Source organism: Schistocerca serialis, chromosome 12 (assembly GCF_023864345.2).
Source record: "Schistocerca serialis cubense isolate TAMUIC-IGC-003099 chromosome 12, iqSchSeri2.2, whole genome shotgun sequence".
In the NCBI taxonomy this organism is placed as follows: Eukaryota; Metazoa; Arthropoda; class Insecta; order Orthoptera; family Acrididae; genus Schistocerca; species Schistocerca serialis.
In genome coordinates this window covers 27,032,609-27,050,329 of record NC_064649.1, presented here as the reverse complement: position 1 = coordinate 27,050,329, position 17,721 = coordinate 27,032,609, and the positions used below count along the sequence as shown (strand labels likewise).

Sequence of the window (17,721 nt, the reverse complement as noted above, 5' to 3'; positions counted from 1 at the left end):
CATGAGAGTTACTCATGTGCCACACCCTTCCATTAGCTGTCCGTACATCCACTTCATTCCTTTGTGTTTCAAATTCAAATTGCATGATATGGCAGTCTGAAAAGACGACTTTTAACAGACTTGATCAAGGTAGTTCGCTGCATATATAGAGTGGTCAGAAACTGTCTAAAAAGCTTGTAATGGTGTTGCAGGGTATGTTGTACTGAGAAATAATTGTTAAGAAAAAATATTCGATATGCTGCACCATTTCTGAGTTAATTAGCATTGACCGAGCGGGGTGGCGCAGTGGTTAGACACTGGACTCGCATTCGGGAGTACGACGGTTCAATCCCGCGTCCGGCCATCCTGATTTAGGTTTTCCGTGATTTCCCTAAATCACTCCAGGCAAATGCCGGGATGGTTCCTCTGAAAGGGCACGGCCGACTTCCTTCCAATCCTTCCCTAATCCGATGTGACCAATGACCACGCTGTCTGGTCTCCTTCCCCAAACCAACCAACCAACCAATTAGCATTGAAGTTAGCCAATTAGGATGTGGCACACCCAAATTCGAGTAGCCCAAAAGGGACAGAGAAAGCAAGTGCATTCTTTGTTTGGTTGCTTAGAATCGAACAACAGAGTGATACCAAAATTAGGCACAGGACACTAGTAATGATTTAATCCGAAAGGTCAAGCAGTCTCATATGCTATCTCCACACCGTGAGAACTATCACTAATTGTTTCCACTGGGCCATTTGAATCTCCACCCGCAAAGGCCTTATTGACAAATACAATGTTAATTAGCTCGGAATGACACAGTGTAAACAATTTTTTTCTTAACAATTATTTTGCAGCACAATGTACTCTGCATCGCCCTTATAAACTCTTCAAACTGTTTATTACCACATTGTAAATCATCTCTGTATTAGACAATATGCTGAATAAATATCCACCTCAAATTTACTCTAACACCATGAAGAGTATATTTCAAAAATCGAACAATGGCCTGCCTCATGCATCAGTTCTGTCCCCTACATCACTCCATTTTTTAAATCCACCACACACTGCTAACTGTATCTCACATGTTATACAGGGTGAACTGTTAACGTGAAATTTACTCACAAAATTTCATAAGTCGTTCAAGAATATTTTCTAAGTATTCTGTTATGAGGGACCCATTATATCCAGTGGCTTGCTCAAGAGGAAGGATTCCAATTACCTTTGTATCCTTGAAAATACCTTCACAACAGAAAAAAACTACAATATGCAATTACCAAAACATACGACGGATGTTCAGAAAGTAAGTGTACTGTGACCTAATGGTTTTTGTTTTGTTTTTTTTAGCATTGGCAACACTGAGTGATACAGGGGGATCCCCTGAGAAGAGCGTGCATCACAAGAACACAGTAGTAGGTAAACTCATGTTGTAGTGTCCAGTTGCATGAAAGATGTTGATTAGAAATCCTGCCAAGTGTGAGCCACATACTGTGACCCACTTCCTACTCACGGAAGGGTTAACAGCTCTGGAATTTTTTTTATGAATCAAAATGGTTTATGGCGAACAGGTTTTGAACAGTACAAATGTGTTTAGGTGGTTTAGGGAGTTTAGTGGAGGCAGAAAAAAATGTTCCCGATGAACAGAGGAGCGGAAGACTTTCCATTTTAAATGATGAGTCGGTGCAAGAAATTGAGAAAACTGTTTTCAAAGACTGCCGATTGAGAGCGGATGAAATTTCTTGAATGTTTTGACAACTCTCCAGAACTCTCTTATATGAGATACTTATAGAAATGTTGGGATACTGGAAACTGTGCACAAGATGGGTCCTTAAACAGCTGGCAGAGCAGCACAAGAAAAGTTGGATCAGCAGCACCTGCAACTTTCTTGATCGACTTGAATTGGAAGGTGAATATTTTCTGAACTCTTTTGTGAGTGGACATGAAAGATGTGTGGCTCATTAAGTGCCAAAGACAAAAACACAGTCATTACAGTGGCATCACACCAATTCCCCATCTGTCAAAAAGTTCAAAGCCACAATTTCGGGCACAAAAACCATGGCCTCAATGTTTTTGGGCCAAAAGGCAGCATTTTGGTTAAATTACTGTTTCATGTGGAGACCATCAATGCACAACAATACTGTGTGACCTCAAAAATTTTCTCTCCCTGGAATGCACACATGAGTGGAATTGAATTTTCAACTGATGAGCTGGTGCAAAAAGAGGTTCTGAAATGGGGGAAGGAGATGGCCAGAGAGTTCTTCGAGGAGGGCATACGGAGGCCTATGCCATGGCTCACCACATACAAATAAAGGGAAGGTGATTATTTGGAAAAAATAGTCAACAAGCGTATCAATAATATTCTGCTATCTTTTTCCCCAAATACAATTAAAAAAGAAATAAAAAAATCTGGTACACTTCCTCTGTGAACATATCTCATACAACACAAAACACAGAGCAATGTGACAACCCCAGATAGGAACAGCTCAGCACAGTGTCACTGTGCCACTCTTCCATTGCATTCAGTGAACCCTTACATGAGGCGCATACAAGCCAATTCTTCATCAGTGAACTTAACCGTATGCTGTCTGTCGAAAGAGATCCACAACTGATTCTATTCCTGGAGTACGAGAAACATCAGCACAGCATCTTGCACTAACTGTAGTGTGTCAATGTTTCTGTGTCACAAATCGAAATGGAGCAACATCTATATATCGAGATATTCTCCAGAAAGTTTTGAAGGGGAGAAAAGTGTATGGAAAGTTTGTTCCACACACCTCGATTGCCAAGTAAAAACAAAACAGAGATACCTGCTGGAAATTGATTGAAGTGCAAAATGTGGACCTAAAGAATCAATGGCAGCCCTATGACAATTTGTAAGGGAAGGGATGGGGGGTGTACACCTGTAGGTATGGCATACTCATAATTTCTTGGAAGAAGAATGGTGACTTATAAGTAGTCATTAAAAGGCTACAGTTCTGACTCTGTTAAAAACCTGCATAATATCAACTTGTAAATCATTTACTTGAATGAAAAACACCTGGTTACACTATAGTGTGCACACTAATGTTTCCAGATACTATTCAGAGAAAATATTCCACAGTCACAAATCATTTCAAACTATCTGAGGATAACTCTGACTAGATTACTTAGCTCTCAACATTCTCTTCAGAAAACAGCTACAAAAATGAAAAGCAGCAATAATTTATTGCAAAGTTTAACTAGAACTACGTGGAAAGCTGAAGCATAACATCAGCACTCTCCTCGGTTTATTTATCAGCTGAGTGTTGTTCAGCCAAGTTGTTCAGCAGTTCCCACACCCCAACTACTGTGTGTTCATCTTTGACATGCCACACACACTGTACCAGATAACGCTTCTGCCTACGACTGCTCAGTGGCCCACACTGCTAAGTAATCTCACCTCACTCTGCATATGAAAACAGCAAGCTCTTACTCAGTTATGGGTAAAAACGCAGAAGAAGCATGCTAACCCTTAATATGATACACAAGACTTTGATTTTTTGGAAATAATTGTATTTATTCCTCTACATTAGTGTTATCACCTTCACAGTCAGCCCTATTAGAAATTATACACTTTCAATTCACAGATCACTTCTGGAACTTGTTCTATGGGATAGCACTTGGCTCTTCCAGGGATTTCATCTGAGCTTGTAAAATGATGGCCCTTAAAGGTTCTCTTTATTTTTGGAAACAGAAAAAAGTCACTTGGGTCATATCTAACGAACATGGAGGCTGTGGCATCATTACAGTGTTTTTCGACCAAACAATCACTAACTAGCAATGGAGTTTGAGCAGGTGCTTTATTGTGCTGCAAAAGTCATGAATTGTTTTGTCACAAACACGTCCCCCCCCCCCCCCCCCCCCAATTGTTTTCCATGATCAGTGTCAAACTTGTAGGTACTCCTCATTGATCCTTTGACCTTTTGGCAAGAACTCATGATGCACTATGTCGTTAAAATGGAAGAAAACAGTGAGCAGAACCTTCACATTTGACCGCACATGCCGAGCTTTCTTCGGTCTTGGCAATGTAGAACGGCTCCACTGGGACGATCCAGCCTTAGTTCGATGTCACACCCATACGCCCAAGCTTTTTCACCTTTTATGGCACACTTCAGTAGTTCTGCATCGTTGTTTACTTCATTTAGCAACTCCTGAGCAACTTCCATTTGCTGCTGCTTTTGCTCAAAATTCAACACCTTCGGCACAAATTTTGCTGTCACACATTTCATACCCAAAACATCTGTAAATATTTCATAGAATACACAAATTGATATGCCAACATCATCAGCATCTTCTCATACTGTGATTCAGTCATTATTCATAATCGTTTCTTTCAATATCACCATGTTTTCATTGGTTGTTGATGTGCTACAGGATCCAGAAGATTCATCATATTGAATTTCTTCATAGCCATCTTGAAAACACTTTTACCACTCATAAACCGTTGTTTTACTCATAACAGACATATCAAAAGCAATATTCAACATTTCTAAAACTTTGTTACATTTTATTCAGTTTTTACCACCAAATTTAATGTAAATCCTCTGATCCATTTTTAAAACAAATCAATAATCACACTCATAAGCAAACACATGTAACTAAACATCCAATATGGCTATCAATGAACAGATATGTTTCAAGCATGTGTACCAACACAACAACAAAAAATTGTATGAATCAGACTAGTACAACTTGCATAACTACAAAATTTCCAATTTTTATCAAACACACTTCATAATCTAGCAAGGTTCTGTTCAAGAATCACTATGAGCTTGTTACCCAGCACTTCCTATATCAAGACTGCTTGTAAACCGGAGTCATCACCTTAACCTGAGTGAGGCTTCTTGCAAGTCAGAAACTCTACTCTAAAACATTTGAGCTTCAACCTTCCTCCTGCAGCCAACTGAACTGCTTTACATATGGGAGAGGAGGAACTGCTACTACTGTCCTCAGCTGAATCCCAGGAAGAAATGCACTCTGCTGGTTTCTATGTAATTGAGTGGTTGGAAAATCTGTCTTCATTTTTTTGCTTGTAATTGTACAGAAACTAGACTGGAGTTACAAAAGACGAAAGATATGAAAGGGAGCAGTGGTTAGCCTATCTCCAATACGGTTCGATATATACATTCAGCAAGCTGTGAAGGAAACCATAGAAAACTCTGGAAAGAAAATTAAAGTTGAGGTGAATGAAATAACAACTTTGAGTTAACCAATTCTTCTGTCACTTCCTGGTAGAACAACATAATTATAAATCAAAAGCAGAATACTTTATATCTTCTATAGAATTAATTTATTTTGTTAACCAGTTTTCCACATACAAGGCCATGATCAGACTTCAACTATTGTCATCAAAGATTGTACAATATTCATGAACAACACTGAAAAATATTATGCTCATCAAGAGTGAGACATGAACACAAAGTAAATGTCTTCTTTGACAGTGCAGTGGGATGCAATTAAAAAGGTTAAAAGTTAAACAATAAACAAATATAAAGGGAACAATCAGAAAAACATTGACAATAAATTAAAAAGGGAGCACCTATTTAACAATTTAAACTAAATTAACAGTCCTAATAAAATAAAATTCATACTTCATAATAGTACTGAAGAATATCCTGAAGAGATATTACTTACGGAAGGTGATATTGAACCAGAGTAAAACATAGAATTGACAACTGTACCAACAGAACGTATGGACTAGGCTAATAAAAAAAAAAAAACTTCCTGGCAGATTAAAACTGTGTGTTTGACCGAGACTCAGTCTCAGGCCCTTTGCTTTTCTCAGGCAAGTGCTCTACTGACTGAGCTGTCCAAGCACGACTCACGGCCCATGCTGACAGCTTTACTTTCACCAATATCTCACCCCTACCTTCCAAACTTCGCAAAAGTTCTGCTCCAAAACTTGCAGTATGAGCACATCCGGAAGAAAGGACACAGGAGAGGCATAGCTTAGCAACAGCCTGGGGGAAGCAAAGCTATGAGGCCAGGTGGTGAGTCATGCTCATAGCTCTGTCGGCAGGACACTTGCCCGTGAAAGGAAAAGGTCCCAAGTTCGAGTCTTGGTCCGGCACACAGTTTTAATCTGCCAGGAACTTTCATATCAGTGCATATTCCACTGCACAGTGATAGTTTCAATCTGGCACAATAAAATAAATAAATACAGGTGTGTATTTTATTGTCATTACCTATGTACTCCATCTGTTGTTACAGTTGTCAATTCTCTCTGTCACTCTGTTCCTGTATCACTCTCCATATGTAATATCTCTTCAAGCTACTCTTCAGTTCTCTTGTAAAGTATTAATTTTGTTGTAGTGGGATTGTTAAATTAGTTTAAACTGTTATACTGTTTCCTGAAGTTTAGTTTTAACTTTCTTTCTTGTTAGTTCCCTTTATATTTATTTCCTGTATAACCTTTAATCTTTTTAATTGCATTGCCATTGCACTGCACATTTACTCTGTGTTCATGTGGCACTCTTGTTGAGTAAAATCTTTTCAGTGTTGTTCATTACTGTTGTGCTTTCTTTGTTGATGTTAGTCAGTTAAAATCTGATCATGGGCTTGTAAAACAAAAACCGGTTAACAAAATAAATTAATTCTGTAAAACATTCACAATACTGTGCTTTTTCTTTTATAATGACTTTGAGGTCTGCTGATGATATTGTAATTCTGTCAAAGACAACAAAGGACTACGAAGAGCAGTTGAATGGAATGGCTAGCATATTGAAAAGATGTTACAAGACAAACGTCGACAATAGGGTAAGGGAATGTTGTAAAAATTAAATCAGCTGATGCTGAGGGAATTAGGTTACAAAATGAGACATTAAAAGTAGTAGATGAGCTTTTCTACATGTGCAACAAAACTGATGATGGCTGAAGTATAGAGGATATAAAATGCAGACTGGCAATAGCAAGAAAAGCATTCCTGAAAAGGAGAACTTTGTTAACATTGAATATAAACTTAAGCAGTAGGAAGTCTTTTCTGAGAGGATTAGTTTGGAGTACAGCCTGACAAATGTTCAGGCAAGAAGACAATCGAAACTTTTGAAGATTATATGCATAGAATAAATACCTAATGAAGAGGTACTGACTGACCTGCCAAAAGAAAAAAAAAAAAGTGCATAACCTAACCAAAAGAAGGGATTGGTTGGTGGAAAACATACTGAGGTATATAAAGAAATATTCTGTTTGGTAATGGGGGAAAGAGGAAGAAGGAGGGGGGAGGAATGGGGAGGGGGAGGGAGGGAGAGAAGGAGGGAGAGAGACTGGGGGTGGGGGGCTGTAAGGGAGGGGATGGGGTAAATTTGTGGAGGACACCAAGGCTTGAATATTGTACACGTTTAATTAGATGCACGTCGCGGCAGTGATGCATAAACTTGTCCAAGATACACTAGTGTGGAGAACTGAATCAAACTAGTCTTCTGATTCAAAATCACAATAACAAGAACTGTTTCTGGAATGAAATTTTCACTCTGCAGCAGGATGTGGGCTGATATGAAATGTCCTGCTGATTAAATCCATGTGCCAGACCAAGGCTCAAAGCTGAGACCTTTGCCTTCTGTGGACAAGTGCTCTAGCAACTGAGCTACCCAAGCATGACTCACAACCCGCCCTCACAGCTTTACTTCCACCAGTATCTCAGCTCCTACCTCTCAGACTACACAGAGGCTCTCCTGCAAAACTTGCAGGACTAACACTCTTGTAAAAAAGCATATTGCAGAGACATGACTTAGCCACAGCATGAGGTATGTTCCCAGAATGAATTTTTCACTCTTCAGTAGAATGTGCGCTGATATGGAACTTCCTGGCAGATTGAAACTGTGTGCTGGATGGGGACTCAAACCTGGGAGCTTCTGTGAAGTTTGGAAGGCAGCAGATTAGGTACTTGCAAAATTACAGCTATGAGGACAAGTCATGACTTAAGCTTGGGTAACTCAGTTAGTAGAGCATTTGCCCATAAAAGGCAATGGTCCTGAGTTTGAGTCTCAGTCCAGTACACAACTTTCATCTGCCAGGAAATTTTAATAAAACTCTTACTTTACCACAATCTGTACTTGTCTGTGACTGTGTAATAACTTCAACTTTATAATCCTTGAGTTCTATCTTCTGCATAGCTCCTACCTAGAAACATTTCATCTACGATCAGACCAAAGTGTCCCCACATGCAAGTGAGTGGTTGGTTTCAAGGGCTTGCTTTGTTGCAGCTGAATGTCCAGATTAGTGCTGCTGCAGGTACCTTTTTACAGCCTCTATCTTTCAGGCAACAAATGTATCAGTCAGTTCACTCATAATATCTTACAGTTTGTGGGTGCACATGTCAGATCACTGAATACTGTGTGCTGAAAACGTACCTGTCTCCTCCACTTTTACTTCCGGCAGTTTGTCTTCCGTCGTAACGCGCTCAGATGCTTTCACAGACTCCTGTAGATATACCTTTGGAGGGTTCGGTTCCTCTGGATGAACTGTAACAAAAGACAGATATTTCAACATTAGATATATATTTTGCAATTATTTACTCAAATGGATAGCTGACACAAACTAAATGATAACATGTTTTAACTCATACACAAGCTTCAGAAGACAGAAATGAAATGTTTTCCTACCAAAAGAACGAGAAGTAGAAAAAGGAGGAGATGGGGAACAAAAGAATAGACAAAACTGTAGCTTGTGTAGAATGCTCTTGCTGAATTTTGGGATATTTCAGTATAAAAAGGAGAATTCTACTAAAAATTTGTTAAGGTAACTCAGAGAAAGATGGGCCAACCAGAATGTAGTTTCAGGAAGTGTGATTTGCAGACAATGGACACATGCCTAACTTAATAAAGAACAGTTATTGGAAGGAGTAAAGCTAACAACTCACCATGTAGTTGAAGCGTTGCGCAATTGACAGGCATGCAAACAAGAGTGAAATTGTCACAAATATTTTGGACAATATTGGGATGCAGCATCAGGAAAGGTAGCCAGTTATGACTATGGCACCTGTGAATGCATTTTGTCGGTCTGTTAGTTCTGAAGAAGGACAATGCCTGAAACCTTAGTGACAATTTCATCTTGTTCATGCTGCTATCAACTGATCACTGTAATGTATCCTTTCTCCCCCAGCTCTTTCCGTTTAGTTTCGTGATTTTATGTAATGTTTTCATCTTTTTCTCTCACCTGAGCAATTTTATATCTGCTGCTGCCTCATTTTGAGTTATCTTAAAATAACTGAAAAATATAGATTCATATGTAATTTGTTTTCTCCTGGTGGAAGTTGAGCTTAGCAGATGTAAAGAGAGGTCTGCTCATATTTTTAGCATATTTTGTTAATAGACAGTGAGTTTAAAAATACTTTGATGGTAACTATATTAATTAACAAGCTATTTCATGATTTTATCTAGATATTAGAAGAAAGACAGAGAAAGAGAGTTATTTTGAAAGAAAAGATTTCTTCCAGCAGCTGCTGTCTATTATATCAGACGCTACCTCAGCTATACAGTGAGCAGTTACCTCTACTCCTCCCAGTATCATATAAATAAAGAAAAGTACTCTTATTTTTCAGAACCTCATGTTTCTTCTTTAGGGTAAGGGAAGATGAGAGACATAGGACAATGCGAAGCAAATGGAGGACGAGTCATTCAAAAAGATTAAGAGACGAAATAAATTGGAAGCAAATATTAAAGAGAATGTGATTACGACACAGACCATTTCTTTCATAATTGCCTCCCTTCCTTCTCATTGTGCAAACCTAAGTTCTGAGTGATGATCCCCTCCCTGCTCTAATTTGCTTCTGCTTCATCTTTTCCCATCCTTAAGAAGGAGTTCTTGTTCTGGAAGCTAGGTATACATTTTTTAAATTTTATTTATGTGTGACATTCAAATGTACTGGGAGTTGCCCCTCCAAAAGATAATTACTGGGCAGCCTATCTGTCTCTCTGCTTACTTGCTCAGTGTGTACTATTCTAGCCTTTAAGGCCCCTTTTACATTTCTGCAACAATTATTTTATTTTATGATTTATTACACAGTTGTTTTATCATAAAAGTGCAGTTAATATGTTTGGACAGTCACATTTCCAACATGGAATCAACAGTTTTTGCAGAGCAAACAACAACTGGAATTTCAGACTTACTCACTCTGCTGCTTTTCACAGAGATCACTCTCACACCCAATAATTCATAATAAACTAAATCCAGGTTCATGTGCAGGCGTTGGACAAAAATATGGAAACATTTCAAGCAATGCATGCCTCAACACAAATGCAGATGCTAATCAAGCTTGTAGATTGCGCTGTTGTGTTTGACCATGAACGGCACCTGTGCAATGTTCTCAATACAGGGTTGCAAGTGTCAGTTATGGTCAGAACAATGTTCCGTGTAATTGTGATTGCATTATGTCAGAGCTGAGTGAATTCAAGTGTGGGCAAATTGTTGATGCTTGTGTGGTGGTTGCTTCAGTAACCAAGGTAGCTGAAGTGTTTGGTGTTTCAAGAGGCACCATATCAAAGATTTATTCTTCATACAGGGAATGCAAAGAAATATCATTCACTAACACAGATGAAAGTGGGTGTTGAGTAATCATGACAGACAATCACTGACAAAGACTGTGACAAAAAATAAGGGGAGGGCAGCTGCAAAAGTCACTGCAGAACTGAATGTCAAGCTCCCAAACTCTGTCAGCACCAAAACAACGTAAAGGTTGCAGCATAAGCTAGGGATTGAAGGGCGAGGTGGATTTCCAAAACCACTCAGCAGTGATGCAAATTCCCCTAACCAGGAAAACGTGGTGCCTATAATGGTCGCCCAATCATTGATATTCCTACATTCGCACTATATCACTCCAATATACGAAGCTTGGTAGCACTTGATGTAGAGAATTGGGTTGGCGCCATTAAATTGTATTGTAGTAGTTGCTGTTGCTGCTGGCTGGTTCACTGCTGTATCTTGATGTTAATGTGGGCTCTGTATGTATTCGTCTAGGGGCAAAAAGATGAGGTCCCGTGTTGTTGATGTGCTTGTTGATAAATAATGAATGACAGCATAAGTGAACTTCAACTATTTATTGGCATGGTAGCCATCTTAACTCTGCTGACCACCCAAAGACGTTGTCACAGTACAGATAACACTTCTTTTACAACATCTTTGCATTGTTTTTCCACATAAGACAATAACATACACACTTTACAAAAGTTCTATCAAGACTGAGCTGACTAGGCTTTTTGCTGCTTATATTTATAACCTCGTCAAAGAACTACTAAGAAGAGATGTGGTTTATAAGTCAGGCATCCATCTGTTATCATAATTTGTGCAAAAAAGTTATTAATTTACATTGAGTGATATAATTTAACAGGTCACTAAAATGACAAACAGATTTGTCAACTTGTCAGAACAATTCTTTGTTGCAAAATGGCCGTTTTTCAAAGGTACATCTATTGACTTCTCTCATTTGCATACATAAGTAAATAACGTGAATTATTAAAAATTACAGTGGTTCTTGTTTAAAATAGATGTGTTTACGTGAATAGTGAGTGAAAACAGTCCTAGTGAATAAATAGGTTTCACTAGGTAATTTTTATTCAAGGACGATCCAAAATATGTAAGTTGACCAATATTATTCGTATTTCGTATTAATTATTTCAGTTCAATATAGTGTTTTTACATAATGACATCTGCTGTATCAGTGTTCAAGTGATGTTAACTTTTGTGTGGGCCAGTTTTTATTTATATTTTCATGGGTTGACTGTTTATGCAGACATGTTATGCAATCATTGCTAACATACACAATTACTTTTCTATTATCATAATTGCTAGTTAAACTGGTTGAATTAGGAGGGTATCGCATACTTCATTATAATAAAGCCTTTAATAGGTTCCGTTACATGCCGGAGTTATAAATCTGGACTGTGGTCCAATGCAAGAAAGTCATTTGGTCAGATGAGACTTGTTTCACATTGTTTCCAACCTCTGGCCGAATTTACTTCCCAAGAGTGAAACTTGGTAGGGGTTAAGTGACAGTTTGGGCAGCCATACTGTGGTACTCCATGGCCATCCACAGTTACTCTGCAAGGTTGCATTACTGTCAAGGATTGTGTGACTGTTTTGGCTGATTACGTCTATCCCATAGTACAATATCTGTTCCCTCAATGGTGATGCTGAGTTCCAAGATGACAGGGCCACTATTCACATTGTTTGCATTGTCTAGGATTAGTTTTGTGAGCACAAGGATGAACTGTCGCATCTTCCCTGGCCGTGACAGTCACCACATCTCAATATTATTCAGCCTTTGTGGTCAACTTTGAAGAGAAAGGTGTGGAACTGTTATATGTCCCAGTCACTGTTACCTGAAGCTGCCACTATTTTGCAGGAAAAATGGTATATGGAAAACATATAGTATCTGCTTTATCCACTCTGACATAACTGGAAGCTGTTTTGAATGGCAGCAGGTTACCTACACTGTATTAGGCACGAAATGGTAATATGTTCTGTTTTTGGTGTTTCCATATTTTTGTCTGCCACCTGTAAATATGCAAATATTCTATGTATTCACTGGCAATTTTGGGTGGAGTTTATGAGTTGTACAGATTAATATTATTTTCATAAAGTATATGATGGATTTAATACAATCACAAAACACCTAGAAAATGTATCTCTGAGTGAGCCTACATTCAAGTTTTACAACTCCCTAAGAGTATTAAAGTCATTTTTGTGTCACTTAATGGGTGGTGGTGGGAGGATGTATGGGACAGGTCTTGCATCTAGGTCTATTACAGGGGTATGAGCCATAAGGTAAGGGGTTGGGAATAGGGGTTGTGTAAGGATAGACGAGTATATTGTACTGATTCGGTGGACGGCAGAATACCACTGTGGGAGGGGTGGGAAGGATAGAGGACAGGCCATTTCACATTTCAGGGCATGACGAGAGGTAGTCAAAACCCTGGGAGAGAATGTGGACCTAGATGCAAGACTTGTCCCATACATCCTCCCACCACTACCTACTCAAGACCGGTCACTAACATCACCTATCCCATCAAAGGCTGGGCTACCTGTGAAACAAGTCATGTCATCTACAAGCTAAGCTGCAACCACTGTGCTGCATTCTATGTGGGAATGATAACCAAAAGCTGTCTGTTCACATGAATGGCCACTGACAAACTGAGACCAAAAAAAAAAGTGGACTACCATGTTGCAAACACGCTGCCGAACATGACATACTTCATTTCAATGACTGCTTCACAGCCTGTGCCATTTTGATCCTTTCCACCAACACCAGCTTTTCTGAATTACACAGGTGGGAACTTTCCTTGCAATACATTCTATGTTCCCGTAACCCTCCTGGCCTAAAACTTCATTAGTCACTGTCGTCACCCATCCAGCACTACAAAGCCATCATTCCACCATCACACCTAGTCTTTTTATTTCTCTCCTTTTCCGCTACACCTCCCCTCCCCCCTCCCCCCCCCCCCCCCCGCCCCCTTCCCCACCCTCCATCTAACCTGAAACACTTCACTGGCCACCAGCCCCACTAACGATCCCTTCCCCTCCCCACTCCAGCCTCCTCCTTACCATTACCAGTTGCCACTCCACCCATCATGCACTAGTGCTACTGCTCGCAGCGTGGTTTCAGTTGCCTGAGACTGCAGTCATGTGTGTGTGTGTGTGTGTGTGTGTGTGTGTGTGTGTGTGTGTGTGTGTGTGTGTGTGTGGTCTATTGTTGATGAAGGCCTTAATGGCCAAAAGCTTAATTTGTGACAGTCTTTTTTGAGTGCTTATCTACAACTCAGCATCTCCGCTATATGGTGAGTAGGAACACAAATACTAGTCAGTCATCATTGTTACACCAAATAATTTTAACATTTATGATAATTTACAGTAATAGACTTGCACATATGACCTAATCAATGCAGCAATTTGTAAATTCCTTTGGGTTGTAAGCTGAAAATGTGGTATCAATGGATTTTCAGCAGTGCTCTATAATATACATACACTTCTGTGTATGGCTATAAAGTAGCTGTGCAGAAAGAAGACTTTTCTTCAGCATCACATTCATGAGCCACACTCCAGATTGCCGGTCTTGAGTAGCTGTACACAAAACCAACTGAGATACACGTGGAGACACAGCCTGTGTGAGATAACTTATACAAATCTCACACCCTTTTCCTGGACAATATTGTACTGAAGATGTTTTCTACATTGGCTACATTATTGCCGGCACTGTTGAACACTTAACCACAGCTCTGGTAGCTGTCACTCTTGGAGGTTCTCATGTGGCTCTCGCTGCTCCTGTACTCATCTCCACATCCCTCTCTATGAGCAGAATAAAAGTTGCGAACCTTTCTGCGAGGATGTCTGTGAGGATGTCTGCGAAGATGTCTGTGAGGATGTCTGTGAGGATGTCTGCACTTCCTCCTGGTGAGCTGGGACCGGCACCTGCCCAAGGACCAGTGCGAGGCTTTCTGTTGCCTCGAGAGTGGCAGAAGCAGTCGCCGCCGCCGTGATGGATGTCTGTAACCGATAAATAATAAATAAATATCATGTCCCAGCACATCCCAGTGCAAGTCTTTCAATGGGATGTCATTCCAGCGATTTGTGTTTCCTTAAAACCAACAGCACCCAGTTTTCTCCAGGCAGTCACCCATCCAAATACTAAGTGGGCCCAATGTTGCTTATCTTCTGTATTCAGGTGGGAACTGGTGTTACCAACATGGCAAGGCCATTGGCTCTGTAACCCACGAGGGTACTTGTCACATCCTGAGTTCGAACTCCAGTCTCACATTAGGAGATTGCTTGAAGTTGACAATGGAGTCTTATTAAGACAATGAATGAATTTAACATGAATTATTTTCTAAGAGACTAGATTTTAATGTGAAAGTGGTCAACATTTATATCTTTGGTGAGAAAAGGAAGCTGAAGCAGATAATTCAACAGAGAAAAATGTTAAAAAATCAAAATACGGAGAGGTACCTTTCAGAAAGATCAGAGAAGAATCATAAAAAAAATCCAGCTGTATTGCAAGAAGCACATTTTCTCATCACTGGGATAATGCAAGCGCTTGTCTATCATCTTTTCCCACTCAAGAATTAAAAGGTGGTACACTTTTTAATATGAAAGATTCACACTCAGCATAACACTGACAATCAGGAAAGTACTGAGATAAAAGGTTAACAGAGCATAACCTTGTCCACATTTTATACCATTCATATTTTGCAATAAACTACTAGAAAACTAGAATGGCACAGTGTCTCAGAAGCAAAAAATTTAATGCCTTGTACAGATATTCTTAGTCCCATCACAAAAGGTGTTGAAAATACAATCAATGAAAAATACCTAATCTACAACTAGATACAACTCATCAATTAATGTAATCTATAGAGATGTCGGCATTGTTTTCCGATGCAAGAGAATCTCGTTCATTAACAAATATCAGGCACAGTAAACTACTGTGAGTACCATCTAATCACCTCATAATGTACCAGACCTAGATTCTTTTATTCACTACTCAATACACTTTGGTTGTGATGCACTCGCTACTAGATTCTGTGAATCAATATGTTTCATAGTTACAGTTTAAACTTTTGTCATTTGTTGTATGTTGTTAGACATTTGTGTAAAAAAAAGCATGTGTATTTCACTGTTACTAATGTAATGTAGAATCAATTTTTCAAAAACAACACAATGTAGCTTCTATTTTACAGTATATTTCATTATGTAAGAAAAAGATAATCAATCTGAAATGTACAACTTCTATTCAAAACCTAAGAAACATGAAGGTGTATTTGTAATTCCATAATTAATATTAAATTCAATATTATTAGAAATTAATTGTTGAGGAGTACATATTTGTTAAAATTTGCAAGGAAAACCAATTTTCCTCAAAACTTTAATAATTTCAATTAGATTTTGTCATTTGGTAAAACAATAATGTGTATTGAAAGTTTTGTAAACCCATAAATTTTAATTATATGTTTAATCTTATAAACATTTAAAGAATGTTATCTAATATTGTAATGTTTACAATTCTATTTTTATGGGTCATCTGGTGCTTACCAAGACAGTAGAGTCAAATTAAATGTTGAGAGAGAATCGGGACAGTGTTAAAAATGTGAGAATAGATTGCAAATTCTCAGATCATGTATATACACTGAGGTGATGAAAGTCATGGGATAGTGATATGAACATATACAGATGGCAGCAGTATCACATACACCAGGTATAAAAGGGCTGTGCATTCGTGGAGCTGTCATTTCTACTCAGGTCATTCATGTGAAAAGGTTTCCGACACGATTACGGCTGCACGACAGGAGTGAACAGATTTTTTAACGTGGCATAAAATGCATGGGAGATTCCATTTCAGAGGGAATTCAATACTCCCAGATCCATACAGTCAAGAATGTGCCAAGAATACCACATTTCAGGCATTGTCTCTCCCCACGGACAACACAGTGGCCAACAGCCTTCACTTAAAAACTGAGACCAGCGTTGTCTGTGTAGAGTTGTCAGCACTAACGGCTAAACAACACTGTTTGAAATAACCCCAGATATCAATGTGGATCTTCAACAAATGTATTTATTAGGACAGTGTGGAGAAATTTGATTTTAATGGGCTTCGGTAGCAGATGACCGACGTGAGTGCCTTTGCTAGACAACATTACCTGCAGCACTTCTTGGCTTGTGGCCATATCGGTTGGACCCTAGATGACTGGAAAACTGTAACCTGGTCAGTTCAGTCCCAATTTCGGTTGGTAAGAGCTGATAGTACGGTTTGAGTGTGATGCAGACCCCACAAAGCCATGGCCCAAACTTGTCAACAAGGCAATGTGTAAACTGGTAGTGGCTCCATAATGGCATAGGCTGTGTTTACATGGACTGGGCCCCCTGGTCCAACTGAACCAATCTTTGACTAGAAACGGTTATGTTCAGCTATTTGGAGACCATTTACAGCCATTCATGGACCTCATGTTTCCAAACAACGATGGAATTTTTATGGATGACAATGTGGCATGTCACCGGTCCACAATTGGTTTGAAGAACATTCTGGACAGTTCGAGTGAATGATTTGGCCACGCAGATTGCCAGGTCAGTCCATGCACAACATCCTGCACCAGCAACATTTTCACAATTATGAATGGCTATAGAGGCAGCATGGCTCAATATTTCTACAGGGGACTTCCAGCAACTTGTTGAGATCACGGCACGTTGAGATGCTGCACTCCACCAGGCAAAAGGGGGTTGAGCATGATATTAGGAGATATCGCACGACTTTTTCACCTCAGTGTATACTGTGAGCTGTCGCTTTGAAAGGAGAAAATATAGTGCCAAAATGCATTTGAAACAGTCTTAATTATTTGGTGGGATGCATGAAAAAGATCGCACATGCACAAATATCTTAATTAACTTTCCGCAGTGAACAATCGTAATCACCCCATTATTTACTGGAAGACCGTGAGATAATTATTTGCTACAATTTATTTGATGTTTATAATATGTTGCAGATAGGTTGTAGAAGTGAAATACAAATTTTTGGACACTATTTTATATTGTGATACAATCTGTAGCTCTCACTACTCTAATGCCACCTCCCATACATGCCTTGGCATTCTCAATATGAGAAGTTTTAAGAGCTCTGCTGGAATTGAGCCCACTCCTGAGAAAAAGCTGGGAGAGTTATCGTCAGTGGCTGGCAGACTACATTTCGAGATCTAACTGCCCAGACCACATCATTTACATCTAGACTCCATAAATCGCTGTGAAGCACTTGG

At 39.3% G+C, this 17,721-nt stretch overlaps 1 protein-coding gene and 1 pseudogene across 2 annotated transcripts in view; both read right to left on the bottom strand.

Moving 5' to 3' along the window:
* Positions 1 to 17,721, bottom strand: part of LOC126428209 (GA-binding protein subunit beta-1-like) — a 104,512-nt gene that overhangs the window by 28,312 nt on the left and 58,479 nt on the right. For both annotated transcript variants that reach the window (XM_050090125.1, XM_050090126.1), the window contains exons 6-7: positions 14,296 to 14,467; positions 8,341 to 8,451 (exon numbers count right to left, since the gene is read on the bottom strand). In XM_050090125.1, the coding sequence (XP_049946082.1) occupies positions 8,341 to 8,451; positions 14,296 to 14,467 (283 nt within the window). The remainder of the gene's footprint in view (positions 1 to 8,340; positions 8,452 to 14,295; positions 14,468 to 17,721) is intronic.
* LOC126428668 (5S ribosomal RNA) lies at positions 14,564 to 14,683 on the bottom strand (annotated as a pseudogene).